Source organism: Diplotaxodon limnothrissa, linkage group LG2, assembly GCF_057381915.1.
Source record: "Diplotaxodon limnothrissa isolate DT_005_m linkage group LG2, D_limnothrissa_male_GT1.1, whole genome shotgun sequence".
Lineage (NCBI taxonomy): Eukaryota > Metazoa > Chordata > Actinopteri > Cichliformes > Cichlidae > Diplotaxodon > Diplotaxodon limnothrissa.
The window spans coordinates 29,596,241-29,610,958 of NC_140597.1; the positions used below are offsets into that span (position 1 = coordinate 29,596,241).

General features: G+C 43.3%; 1 protein-coding gene across 2 annotated transcripts in view; it reads left to right on the top strand.

Moving 5' to 3' along the window:
• The window catches only part of gabrb2a (gamma-aminobutyric acid type A receptor subunit beta2a), a 29,497-nt gene extending 19,043 nt beyond the window's left edge, over nt 1-10,454 (top strand). The window contains exons 5-10 of one of the 2 annotated variants that reach the window (XM_085361972.1): nt 1,735-1,817; nt 5,328-5,465; nt 5,680-5,832; nt 8,067-8,311; nt 8,781-8,921; nt 10,098-10,454. In XM_085361972.1, the coding sequence (XP_085218098.1) occupies nt 1,735-1,817; nt 5,328-5,465; nt 5,680-5,832; nt 8,067-8,311; nt 8,781-8,921; nt 10,098-10,454 (1,117 nt within the window). The remainder of the gene's footprint in view (nt 1-1,734; nt 1,818-5,327; nt 5,466-5,679; nt 5,833-8,066; nt 8,312-8,780; nt 8,922-10,097) is intronic. The other variant, XM_085361981.1, reaches the window with a different exon arrangement.
• The last annotated feature ends 4,264 nt before the right edge of the window (nt 10,455-14,718 follow it).

A 14,718-nucleotide genomic window follows, 5' to 3' on the forward strand; every position in this document is an offset into this window, starting at 1 on the left:
GTGTGAACTAAGAACATTTTTTTGCCCATTTCTATTCATGTTTAAAACATTTACAGGCTTTCAGGAGATGACAATGCACACCAAACAATATACATTTCAGCACTTTGTCATAAATTTTTTTCCCATGGTAGCACTTCCATTATGATTTTATAAATAGTGGAATGACGTAAAGTCTTTGATTTATCAAAATAAGCAAATCCAGACACCACTGCTTGTGTTTTTTAATGGTAAACAACAGATTTTTTTTATTATTTAATATTTATTGTCCCTGATTTATAAAATTGCATATCCTCCTGAGGCCCAATTTCTGAACAGAGATGTGCAAAGGTGACCCTCATAAGCCCTCAAATAAGGACAGCGGGTTTGTTTTACAGCTTAACACTGTAAAATGATCATCATGAAGCCTTTTTGTTCACATCACCTCTCTTATAAGGACAGTTTACCTTTCATTTATTTTTGTATTAGTTCAAATTCAGTGATAAGCAGCAAGATTCATTTGTTCCCATTACAAACACTGTATTTCACAAAATGGTGAAACTGAAGAAATAAAGAATAAAAGGACATATGAACTAATATATTGATGGAAAGTGCAATTATGAATAAAGACAAATTATGATTGTGCGACACTGAGGGATCCTTGTTGTTGAACTGAATGTCCAATGAATGTAAAGTGTAAATGTAGCATGACTTTTACTGGATGATCTGGCTACTCAGTGACCTTTTTCATTGCCACGTACGAATGAATGGACCGCTAACACAATAAATCGATGATGTGACCGTAATCAGCTGTGACAAGGAAAACCCGCGGTTATGACAAACACTTCAACCTATACTGGGAATTCTCCCACAGGCTGCTATTATTATTAATGGTCGTGTGACACCATCATGTTTTATATCAATCAGTGTGTTTGTTTGTGCGTGTGTGTGAGGGGGTTCGTCTTACACGTCTACGCTAGATTTAGCCCCCATAGTTAGATTGTGTGGCCAGTCTCTCTCAGACAGCCTCAGGGGTTTGGTGCGGCCGGGTGCCAGCCCGTCTCAGCTATGGCCAACTTGTCATCTATAACAGGAAGTGCGTCACCCTGACTGAACCTGTTGGATATGACTGGCCTGTGCTCGACGGCTCTTTTTTTAAGGAGCCCATTGACCAGACGTTGAACCCTGCTTTTTTTTTTTTTTTATCTCTTTATGGGATAAAAGTAAAACCAGCATAGTGTCCAAATTCCACACTTTGTTAAGTACAGTAATTACTAGCTTTAATAGTTTCCCAATCTTGTCATTAGAATAAAATATGCAGTAAATTTCATAATAAAAGCAGAAAAGAATTTCTCAATAAAAAGACATTGTCAGCATCAGCTTACGATTTATGGAGGCTTGAACTGAGGCTGATGTAAAAAGTGTGCTTTAACAAGAAGGAAACCAGACAGAACCAGGCTCCGGGAGCGCGGCCATCTGCCTCGGCCAGTTGGAATGGTTTCTCAGATTTGCCAAACAGCATCTGATTTTGAGTTAATCCTGATCCCCACATTTGATGGCATTTTCCATTTGAACCTATTATTTCCGGAAGAATGGCTTTCATGTCTGGTGCTCTTCAGGTTTGCCAACATCCTGCAGGGATGTTTACATTACTCTGCGCAGTGAAGGTCAAATAAAATGAACCCAGCCTGCTCGTGGCCGCCTCCACCTGTTTCTGCGTTGAATCCTATATTTCTTTATCCCTCTCTGTGTGTGTAGGATCACTACAACCGCAGCCTGCATGATGGACCTGCGCCGCTACCCTCTAGATGAGCAAAACTGCACCCTGGAGATCGAAAGCTGTAAGTACCGTTGTCCCTGACAACCAGCTCTCACACCCACACGAAGACATCGAATTAAAGAGATCCCACGTACGCATGCAGCTCGGAAAACCGTCCTGAAAACAGTCTGCCAGCCCAGTGGCACCGAGGTAGAAAGACAGTTGATAAGACAGGATGTAAAATGCTGAGAAAGGCTGATGAGATATCAAGAGATATGCATCAAGAAGAGGAACATCACTAATGGCTCAGTGACTGATAACATCCAGCCTAATTAATTCAACTGCTACTGCAGTGGCTTCCCAAGGCGAGGAGGAGCCTGATTAGGTCCAGTATTTCAGGAGGGTGCTGATAGTGGATGTTGTGTTCAGCTTTCTCGTGAAGCCGCCTCCATGTTTGTGAAGTACAAAGACTCAGTTTCACGTGGAGTTTGTAATTGTACGTGATCCGGTGCTCTCGAGTCAGGGGAGCGAGGAAAGAGAGGAGGAACGTGAGAGAGAAAGACGAGGTCCTCTGCGTGTATTATCTGGGTCCCCTAGGAGAAGGATTATGGGGCTGGGATGTGGTGTAGGCCCAGTCTTCCCGGGTTTGATCACACTATTGCCAGCAGCGTTAAGCAGCACAAAAACAGCGCGGGTCAGAACCACCCCCCCTCCCCCGCTGCTCCTCTCCCATTATGCTTGCCATCTCTCTCCCCATCACCCTCTCTTTCCGTTTCTCATCTCCTTTCTTCGCACGGTCTCATCCTCTTCTTTTTTTTTCCCTCCCAGCCTTTTTATCTCTCTCTCCATCACTCATATGCTCTTTTTTTCTCTCCTCCTCTCTCAGGCAGAAATACACACACACACACACACACACACACACACACACACACACACACACACACACACACACACACACAGCTCCAGTTTTGATCACCAGGCAGTATCTGCTCTCATATGGATTAACTGGCAACGGTTTTAACGTTGGAATCTCTTCATGCCAGAGCATGCTATTTTATTCAGACTAATGAGCCCAGAGAAGTCTCACTCCCCTTGATAAACTCAATGCATTTTTAACAGACACAAGTTTTAAAACCCCAGAAACCCCCGATACATCAGCGACTCACTGCTGCGGCTCAGGCCGTGGGACTCACGTGCTGCACTGAGGAAAAAAAAAAGAAAGCATTTCTTCCCCTCTAACACCAACTAATACGATCTGTTATGCACATATAAATGCTGACATACAGTATCCATGCACATCTTTGGCTCAGGCACCCTTCATATCAGTCTTGATAGACCAGGTTGAGTGCAGTGATGTAATGCACTAACAGAGACAATGGTCTGGAACGAATGGAGCTACAAACTAACTGAATGTACTGGCCATAAACTGCTCCCTTCATATTGAAAAAAAACTCCCCTCTACCAAATGACTCAACACCCCGCTGATCCCCAGCCTGACGTAGCCGATAAGAACTTAACCGAGCTGCACCTCAACAGCAGCATGGTACACTAATTGGGGTAATGCTGTGACGATAACGGTAGAGCTTATTTATCTGCTGGTGTGGAGTTCCAGCATCCACTGCTTTATGCTCTGCAGATGCATTCAGTATTCAGTGCCATAGTTTGCCCTGGCAAGAAAAGCTTTAATTAAAGAATAAGACTAATTTTAAACAAATATCGGAGAAGTTGGTGCTCCCTCTGCACCAGAGAGCTTCTGTGTTGCACTGATGGACATCCTTCTTCATTACTGTCATCACACACTGTGAGTTTGTTTTGAGTCGATCCCACGTACTTCATCCTGCTGCTGTGAATACTCACCAGAGCACCAAATGTGTTGCAGAACCTTAACAGATGCAGAATTTACTCCTGTTTGAGTAATATTGGCCATGAGCTACAGGACCCAGCTGTTTCGGGGGATTTCTTTTTTTTTCTTTCAAACAAAAACAGCAACAAAAAAAAAGAAGAAGAAAGAAAGAAAATCTGTATTTGTGTGCCATTACCTTAACTGTCAGTGATGCAAGATGTTAAAACCACCCTAGAGACAGAGTTTCTTTCTTCCACAGCAGACACATCGCAGTAGGAAAAGCACAGGTATAAATAATATACCGAATGGTGGCTGTTGAGTTTCCTGACATTGTGCATGCAGGTTCGTGCAGAAGGAAGCCATTGCTGATATTATTAGTAACACCTGAGCTTCTCCAACTATGACAAATCAAAATGTCTGCTGTGAAAAAAAAAAGGCCTGTGGGTGAAGCCGGCTGCCCGTCCGACCAATAACAACCCGACGTGACTAACTTCACCTTCAGTGTCAGCGCCATAGCAACAAAGAATTTTGTGTTAATTTTTAAAAATCAAAGCCTCGGACTTTAATTATTCATCACATCTGAATAGGTCACTGCCTCTATTTTGAGCATGCGGCAGTCAAAGTGGAGCTTTGGAGTAGGGAGACGGCCATTCCCTGGGTGAGCACACGACGCCGCTCCGTTGACTGTAGCAGGATAAAGTTCAGACGAGAACATGTTTCTTGGTACATATACATGCTTCACACACAGAGAGTTGAAAATGCTGAGTGTTGATTAATTTTTTATATGCAGATAGGTTCCTTTGTCTCCATTCACGATGTGTGCAGCTATGTAGAAATTAGCTTCCTGCTTTAAAGTGCTGAAAAATAAACACGTTGTCAACCAGATAACTTCTTGCAGTTACACGAATTGTTTCAGGTTGATGGAAACAGGTTATGGAAACAAACCTGCAGTGAACCGGCAGCCACATATTTAGTGAGCGTCCCTCTGTTTCTTGTCCCGGTGACGGAGCTGAGAGACTTCTACTTCCTGCAAGTTCTTGAAATCACCAACAATCACCTCCTTCTTACGCTCATGATTAATTTTGAGTGACAAATGGATAAATGCATGTTTATAGAGATTACGCTTACACAAAGTTTGCCAGCAAATACTCAGAGCACCGCTCAAAGATTTCTGAGGGCTGTAGGTGTTTCTGTAATCTTCCCTGCTGTTTATAACCTTAAAATTTTAAAATGTGACAAGCCCCTAATGCAAAGATGGCCTCTGCAGCAGTGGCTGGATAAATGGGAGATCTTAAATGTGTGTTAGTTTAATGATCCTCACCCTAACCACAATCATAGAGATTTGTTTCTGCAGTGAGCGCCGCGGGCCTTTTCTCTGGCTTGTGGCTCTTAAAGTCAAATTGCAACACCTCCTTAAATTTTAAACACTTTAAATACTTTAAACCAAAAGTGATTTCATATTTTTAGAGCCCTAAAATGGCACCTTCATTCTATTTTCCAAGAAAGCATAAAATATGTTGTTAAATTTCCTGTTATTTAAAGTTCCTAATCATCTTATGACCCCTCAGATGTAATCAGAGTTGGTGACGGCTGCTGTGGATATTGCCAAGCATTAAGTATAGTTAAGGGCAAAGACAGACAAAACCGCAGACGACTTTTAACATTACAGCACTTTGCTGTGATATATTATAGAGCATTAATGGATGGTGATAATGTTTCTCTAAGTGTCCTGGCTTTTTTCCCCTGCAGATGGATACACCACAGATGATATTGAGTTTTACTGGCGAGGTGGAGACGGCGCAGTGTCCGGCGTGGACAGGATAGAGCTGCCTCAGTTCTCGATCGTCGACTACAAACTCATCTCCAAGAACGTCGTCTTCTCCACAGGTGCGCAGAAGCTTCACTGGGTTTTGCAGGTTTTAATTAGCATAAGCTGCTGTGTTAACAATTTTTTGGCCTTTTATTTTTAACATAAAATCGACAGTCAGTATTAGAGAGAGAGTGTATGCGACAGGCTCGCTTGCGTCAAGGAAAATGTATTTGGTGTCACTGAGGAAACTCTATTTCTATCCCACTTCCTCTGCTCCTTTGCCTCCTTCAGGTTCCTACCCCCGCCTGTCCCTCAGCTTTAAATTGAAGAGGAACATTGGTTACTTCATCCTGCAGACATACATGCCTTCCATCCTGATTACCATCCTCTCCTGGGTCTCCTTCTGGATCAACTACGATGCATCGGCTGCCAGAGTGGCCCTGGGTAGGATCGGCTCGCTTCTGCTCAGCGCTGACCCTCAGAAATAACCCAGAGCCAAATGATAGCAGAGCATGAAAAGAGCCATTTAACGTACATTATTATGCTCAGGATTTCTGCATTATTGTGTCTGTGGCGAGCCTGATGTTTTCCCTGTATTTTCTCAGCGTTTACTTTTTTTCCTCATTAGCTCTAAGCACAGTGAGTGATAGCAGTGTGTGATAGGCTGCCTGGCTAAATGTCTGTTGTTCAGAGATGACTATATGCATGAGTCATGCAGAGCGAGAGGCACTGCAGCTCGACCTTGAAGTGTGCTGTCTTTCTCTCATCCTGTCTGTCTTTTGGAGCCTCTCGCTGGCCGGAGATCGCAGCTTATCAGAGCCCGAGCGCAGCTGTATTTGTTTAAATGCACCGTGCACTTTGGAGCTCACGCTCTCACGCCAATGTCAAACTGGCACGTCGGTAGCTTTTGCGTTTTGCGCGTCTCTTTCTTGTCACACACCGTTTGTTTTTTCGGAAGTGGGGACGGCTGGCAGGTCAGAGTCCCAGACGGTGCGTTTAGAGGGTAACGTGATTTAAAGATGTCCCCCCCCCCCCCTCCCCGCTCTGCTCTCAGCGTCCTAACCAAAAGAGAACAAGTGCAGCCAATGGGGAGACGAGGCTCCGTGCTACAGTGACAGTGCTGGCTGCCGGGTTATTTATAATACGTGTGAATCTGACCAAATGCAGATTGTGCAGGCAGATGACTACTGTATCAAACACAATGTGTACATGTCAGGAAAGCAGGTGAATCGTGCTGTGACTAACAACAGATGTTTACAGTGGCAATGTGGCCCTTTTTTTTTAAAGCCTACAGTTTGTTCCATCATCATTGGTTGCACGACGGGATGTAAGCTATCGCAGTCTCAGGTGTTTTTTTATTCCATGTGGACTCACATTCTCTCAAATTTGACTGCTTGTGTTCATTAAACACTATACATTGTACAGCATAAGAGCAAATGCACATGTTCCCGAGCACGTATACTTTGGAGATGAGCATCTGAGCTCAGTTAGTTTGATGCTGGGGCAAATTCCAGCGAAGCGAGAAAGACATCTGTGTTCATTCATTATGCACTGCCTCTATAGTAGATCCTCAGTTGTAAGCAGCTTATATAAAATGCAGAGTTATGGCATCAGATGCAGAAAACTGTGCAGTTTGTTGCCTAAAACCAGTGGAATAAAATGGCAGACAGTAGCTATAGTGCACCATAGCCTGCACAGGGAATGACTCACCTATAGACTTGGGCAGAGCGGTGCTTTGGGCCAAACGCTAACATCAGCATGTTAAGCTCTGCATGCTAATGTGACCACACTGATGACTAACATCAAATTTAAAGGGTTCATCGTGGTAGTATTAGTATTAAGGTGCTAAATAATCAGGCCTCATCTTATCTTAAAGACCTGATAGTATTGTATCACCCAAATAGAGCACTTTGCTCTCATACTGCTAGTTTACTTGTGGTTTCTAGAGTATTAAAAGGTAGAAAGGGGGAAAAGCCGTCAGCTTTCAGGCCCCTCTTTTGTGGAATCAGCTCCCAGTTTGGATTTGTGAGACGGACACTATCACTGCTTTTAAGATTAGGCTTAAAACTTTCCTTTTTTGATAAACATATACAGTAGTTCGTGCTGGATCAGGTGACTCTAAATCCTCCCTTAGTTACGCTGCAGTAGGTCTAGGCTGCTTTGGGCTTCCCATGATGCACTTTGTTTCTTGCCTTGCTCACTCATTATGTGTTTATAAACCACTCTGTGTTTTATCATTAGTTAATATTAATCTCTGGCTCTCCTCTACAGTGTGTTTTTTGTCCTGTCTCCCTCCCCCCAACCAGTCGCAGCAGATAGCTGCCCCTCTCTGAGCCTGGTGCTACTGGAGGTTTCTTCCTGTTAAAAGGGAGTTTTTCCTTCCCACTGTTTCCAAGTGCTTGCTCAAAGGGGGCAGTTTGACTGTTGGGATTTTCTCTGTATTATTGTATGGTCTTTACCTTACAGTATAAAGCACCTCAAGGCAACTCGTAAATAAATAAATAAAATTTGATTTTAAAGCTCTTAAAGCTTTAAATTCTAGACAGAAATCTGGATGAAGCACAAAAGTGATTATCATTATAACAGTTGAATATTGCGACTAAACTTCACTAACACCTGACACAAAACATCACATGCGGGGCTTTTGTCTCTGAAACTGTGACTCTGCTGATGTCCAGGGATCACCACGGTGCTGACCATGACCACCATCAACACCCACTTGCGAGAGACGCTCCCCAAGATCCCCTACGTGAAGGCTATTGACATGTACCTGATGGGGTGCTTTGTCTTTGTCTTCCTGGCCCTGCTGGAGTACGCCTTCGTCAACTACATCTTCTTCGGCCAGGGCCCCCAGCGACAGAAGAAGGCGGCCGAGAAAGCAGCCACCGCCAATAACGAGAAGCTGAGACCCGACCCCAACAAGGTACGTGCGCGAGCCGAGCTCCTCCAAAGGTATCCGTGTTGTCAGTTAATGTGCGTGTTTGTTTCTGTGCGAGAAAATTACCTCTTCTCCTTTCAAGGTCAATGTGATGCTGTGATCAATGCTTGATATCCTTTACCAGCACTCTTTACTCCTGCTCTAGCTCTCCATTTCTCACTGGTTTAGCCCTGTGTATCAACTTTATTACTCAGCTAGGATCTGAAAGAGTGAATGCAGAAGCAATGACTGGCTTATACTTTATCTCCATATTTCTGTGTCTCCCAAAGGGCAAGGCGCCTCGGAAAAATCACTGGCTGTGGTGCCAAAGCCTTCTCTTTAAATTTTATTCAGCTGCTAAAGTTAGCAAGAACAACGGCAGCATAAGGAAAAAGAAATCAAACACCCTTTCCTTCTGAGTGTGGCAAGCTACGATTTCCCCCTAAGTAACAGTGCTGATTTTGTATGCTTGCAGTGGCTGGTGGGAAATGTAGTTCAGAGAGATGATGCTCTGTATGCCAGAATGAAACAGAGGGAAATTGACGCATATGACTCGATGTGGGATCCCATCTTTGTGGACGATGCCGCATTAGGACTAGGCGAGCAAAGAAATAAGGTACTGGAGGTTTTGAAAGTCAAAACTAACAATGTCATCAATCTGAATCAATCCAGATCAGAGGAAAATGCTGTAGTTTTTTTGTGCATTTCTTTGATTTTTTATAGATTTTTTAAGGCAACCTTGATCATCACTCCCACCATTGTGTTTTTTTCCCTCTCTTGGTTTGCTCTTCATGCATTTTCCTGACAAACATGGCTTAGCAGTTTGATTTCTGCAGGCATTAATTTAATCTTAACTTGGGCTGTACATCTGAATTAATAGGAAATGAGAACAAGAGAAATGAAAACATCAGTAGCTCCTCTTAAGATAATATCATCTAGACCGAAATACTGTATCTCTAAGGTGACTGATTAATCTCTTGAAACTAAGTGAAGCAATTGAAAAGAAAACAAAAGCAAAGAGAAAAAAAAAGCATCTCCAGATAAGAGAAAGAAATCATTTGCAGTTTGATGAAAAGCTCCAACTAAGTGGCTTCGCTTTAAACCCCCTAAAAAAAAATCAACAAAATGCATCAGGCTGACATTTACAGCAGGACGGGATTGGATTATTGGGATGTTTTTCCTCAGAAGTCAGGCTATGGATGAAGAAATGTTGATCCGAATTCACTTCCCACAACGTCTTTCCTGACCTGCCCTGAACCTTTTAGCCTCTCCTCCATCTTTGCAAAGTCCTTTACAGTTTCTCTCAACCTTCTCCTGTCACATTTTCCTTTTCCTTTGCTTTTCTCTTTTCTGTTTTTGTTCAGTTTGTCTTGTGAATCGACAGAATTTTAACCACACGCTGGTTGAAATTCTGACATGGCAATGAAGGTTTCTCCATGAGAATTAAGTTTGTGGAGTGCGTTGTGCTTTTCCAGGAGTGTTATCTCATAGTCTTGTGGTTGTATTGTCACTCAGATAATGACGACAGATGATCAATGATTTATTTAGAGCTTTTTTTAAAGTGCTTAAAATCTTTTCTTCACTGTAAGTAACACGATTTTTGACTCATTTGCATTACCCATTCTAGCACCCCATCAGTGTTTTTACACAGTAAACTGCATAATTATCATTACAACTTCAATTATAATTTTGCTAGACGTAGACTGAACGCTCCAAAATTTCCTCCCTGGCAGTAACTTCTCATGGCTGCGCCTGTTTTGTTTTGTTTTGTTTTGTTTGCACCTTCACACAGATGACCCCCGACGACAACATCCTCTTCAGCACCTTGGAGATGAAGAATGAGATGGGCGGCGCCGGGGATCTGTCCCGGGGCCTCGGAGCACCCGGAGACCCCCGCAACACCATGCTGGCCTATGATAGCTCGACGCTGCAGTACCGCAGGGCAGCCATGGCACGCCAGAACTATGGCCACAGCGCCTTGGAGCGCCACGCCCAGAAGAAGTCGCGCCTACGGAGACGGGCTTCCCAGCTCAAGGTGAACATCCCAGACCTGTCTGACGTGAACTCTATTGACAAGTGGTCCAGGATGATCTTCCCCACTGTCTTCTCCTTCTTCAACGTGGTCTACTGGCTTTACTACGTCCATTAAACCGAGCCGGCTCGCGGCAGGCATGTAAAGAAAGAGGGAAGAAGGGGAGGAGGGAAAAAATAAGAGGAGATGAGAGAGAGGATGTGTGTGAGAGAGAGAATGTGAGATGAACAGTGCACCGACTTTTTTTAGGTGGTTCGTTTTAGAGAAAATACGGAGATACAAAAGACTTTTAGACGGACTGCAGCAGCACCCAACACTTCAGTCGGCAGTGACTCTTTTAGGATTTGGGAAACACCTTCAAATCGACTGTCAAGCTCTTGAGAAAAGAAGAGAGAGTTTTAAAAAGACAGAAACGGTGCCTGTTCCAGAATTTCAATATATCACTAATATTTGTCATTCGTAGCTTACTCTCTGTGGATCAAATATTTATGCTTGTGTTTGCATATACTTTTAAGGATTTCTTTTGTTTAGTATCTATTTACTTCGTAGCCGAGCTGTCTGCATCCAGGAAAGCTTTATAAATGATTTTAAAGGAGTCATCCTTGGATAGTCTATTTTCCTATAATTATTGTATATCAAAAACATCCTTTAAAAGCATGCTTATGTTTGATTTCATTTGCATCTCACGATGATGATGATGATGATGATGATGGAGTGCAAAGCATTTTTAGTTGTGCTAGTAGAGGTTGTCCTGTCAGCTAACGTTTGCAGCTTTGGCTTAGCACGACTCACCTGGGTGGATTGTTTTGAGCGTCGCTGGATGGGAACAGGTGGACAGCAGGGGGCGTGCTCTTCTCTGGATGTCTATGTGGGGCTTTCGTGGTGGCAACACTCAACAGGAAAAGCTTGCTGTGTGCCGAAAGAAGAGTGGACACTGAAGCTTCAGCCAAGTTTCTGTTTTCGCTTTTGCTGATGGAATCGAATCCATTTCACCACGCGTGTTTATTTCTTCTTCTTTTCTTTTTCTCGTTTGTTTTGTTTGACTTAACTTGACTCCCTAAACTTTCCGCCATCACGCAAGGAGCTCGAGAGGCTTGAAACGGCTTCAACGCAACCTAGGCTGCTGTGGGGACTTTGAGCTGAGTTTCATTGCAACCAGACTTGCTGCATAAATATGGCAATCCACAATCCATCATTATCAGTAGAATTGAATGATAGAAGTATGATGCGTTCCATTGTGCTTATAGGTTTCTGTTTTGAAAAAAATGTAGATAAACATAAAGTCATATTTAAAGAAAAACAGATGATTCATTTTTATAAACCAGTACTCACATTATTGTGTAAATATTACGGATTTATTCTATTTAAATGGGTCTTCGTTGTTGTTTTTGCAGTTGAATTACAGATCAAATGTTCCATTCAGTCGAGAAAATAAAAAGATAACGAAAAAAGAAAAGAGCAATTTAACTGAGGATAAAAAAAAAGAAAGAAAAAGAAAACACAATTCACAACTTTGCTGACTCTGTACCTTTTGGGATTTTCTCTCTTTTTTTCTTTTTAATGGACTCTTAAAAGCATCTACTTGCTGAAACTAAAGCACTTCCAGACACCAGTGACTTTTGGGTCAATGTTTTGCTCTCCGGAAATGGCTTAACAAGGACCCCACTATCCAGGCATTGAAGTCAGGCATATTTTGTACAAAGTTTCTGTAAATTCCAATTGTAATATTTCATAATGACTGTAAATATCTTGTGTAATGATTGTCAGCAATTATGAAGATGTATCTAAATTCAATTAAAACTCAATTCAGTCTATCACTTCAACAACAGAGTACATGGGTGGCAGTTTTATGTGTCCTGCATGAATGAGAGCCTGATTACTGACTGTCTGAGCTGCATGGCTGATTGAGTGTCTGCATGAGCGAATGAACAACTGAGCCCAGCACGGGGAATGAGTAGGCATATGAGAGGAGCAAATGTAGGGGGTGAAAAGAGAGTCGAGAGTGCTGCAGCTGGGACTATTGGCTGCATAATGGATGGAGTGGAGGAGTTGGAGTGAGAGGCTGTGGCGGTGGTCTAGGCTGGCTGTGATGGGCTTGGCTGGGGTTTGAGCGGGGCTAAGCTTAACCCGGGCCTCGGGGGGGGCATTAACGCAGAGAGCCATAGATATGGAGGCACTCTGCAGACTCGACTGTGGCCCTCTGGCTGAAGCCACGAAGAGAAAGAAAATAAAGGACAAGAAAGAGAACGAGCCATCCATGCAGCCATCCGTGCCACGACCTCTCGCTGCATCCTCCCCCGTCACGCAGCAAAAGCGAGTGCACTCTGCGTGCACTGGCTGACCACTTAAATGGATGCTGGTGAATATTTAATGGTGCAAAACACTGAATATTTATTATTTAAAGCAGGATTTTGTTCTAGTGTGAAGCTAATGTCTGGGTTTTAAGCTTAGGAAAGTGAGGAAATAACTGGTGAATATCAAAAAAATCAGGCAAAAAATGCAGATGAAAATGCACAGAAAACCAAATTATCAACCAAAGATTTCTGTCACTAAGCTCTGGAAAATAGAGGACAAAAAAACAGCGAGGCTGAGAGAGCATCATCTTTGAGTGTTTTGTAGTTGCTGTTTGTTTATGAGAAAAAAAGGGGAACTACGTTTTACGTTTGAATAGGACTCTGCATGTGTGAAGCTGCTGGGAGTAAAAAGAAAAACTATCTCAAAAGGCAAATTGGTGTAAAAACTGATGTAATGTGACATGTAACCTTGTTCCTCCATGCATCGCTAAAAAAGCAGCTCTACACGACTGTTGCCCGCTCAGTATAACAGATGTATTATCTCACTACAGAAGACAGATGGTTTGTGCTAAATTGGCCCTCTCTCCCTCTCTTTCTCTTTTTCAAAAAAGGGCATTAGTGTTGCCATGTAAGGGGGGGGGTGGATGAAAGGCAGATGCTTTCTACTTTGTTGTGTTTCCATGTCACTGGCATAATTAGTAATGCACAGACCTCTGTTCTGTGGAATCTGGTGTGTGCGTGTTGTTGTTCCAAGACCGTGTTTGTTACTGTGTGTGTGTGTGTGGATTCACAGCTGCGCCACTGTGAAAGTCGGTGTGCCAGCCAAGCCAAACCCAGCCAGAGCTGACTGGGACGGGTGAGAGGGTGAGTCTGCCGCACTCCCTTAATGCTACACCCAAAGCCACCCCCCTCCTCGCTGTAAACATATTTGATGGAAAAACACGCTGAGCTCCCCGGTGAAGCTGAACCTGATTGTGTCATCTGTTCTGTAACAAAATAAATCACCTGCGAGGTCATGCGTGGCATCCTTACTGTGTGTAAAATACTACATATAGATTTACTGCAGTCACTATAAATATGCCTGAAGTTTAAATTTAAGCACGTTAAACGACTGACCCGGTGCAAATCAGGCCTCCTTAAACAGGTTTGGCAGACTGCTTTGGAAAAGACAACATATGTCAACATGAGGAAGTGGAAAGCATCCTACATGCTTGCCATCTGTGCAAGAGGCTGCTTTGCTGTAGTCCATCAAACATAGACTCGCACACATGCATGTGAGCAGTTCCGCTCACAGACTCCTGCATGATTAACGCCATCAAAGTTCCAGCTCTCGACACGCCCGTCCGGAAAATTCTGCATCTGTCCTCCTAAAGCGGTGACAAGAAGTCACCTGTGAAGCTTCTGTTGCTGACCTCTGACCTTTCTGCAGAGACAGCAGACCATGAGCATTGGAATTTTTGTCTCCCGTGCACCAATAAAGAGCCTTGCTATCCATTGCCAGTTTCATGCAGACTCTTCATATATACTGGCCGTGGGCAGTCTGTTCAGTGTTGTGCTGTCAGTTCAAATCTCCCTATGACCCACTGCACCAATTTTCTGCTCTGTAACTATGACATTGTCAGCTTTTTAGGGCCTTTGACTTGAATATGTGATAGTAGCTTTTTGTTTATGTGTGTTATTTTTTTAATCAACACCCAAAGTCTGTAATATACCGACAACACACTACACAGACTCACCACACTGAAGTGTAAGATTATTTCAGCTGAAAACATGATATAACTTAAGGAAGGAGATCACTTCCAGCCAGACTGAAATCAGCTGATTCATTGAGACACATCACAACAATTTTTTTGGGTGTAATCACCTGGCCTACTTTCCCCTGACAGCTCAAGCACGAGGAATGCAACACACCTGTCAGTGCAAGGGGGAGGACTCAAGAGAAGAACTAGGTGTGTTGTCATTTGTTTCGGCACAGGCCTCACACACTCACCTAGAATCTCTGGAGGAAAGACGAAGCCCGAGGAGAGTCTATTTAACACAAACCAGCAGTGGATTTCTAGAGGATGGGAAGGAAAAATTGGTGAGAA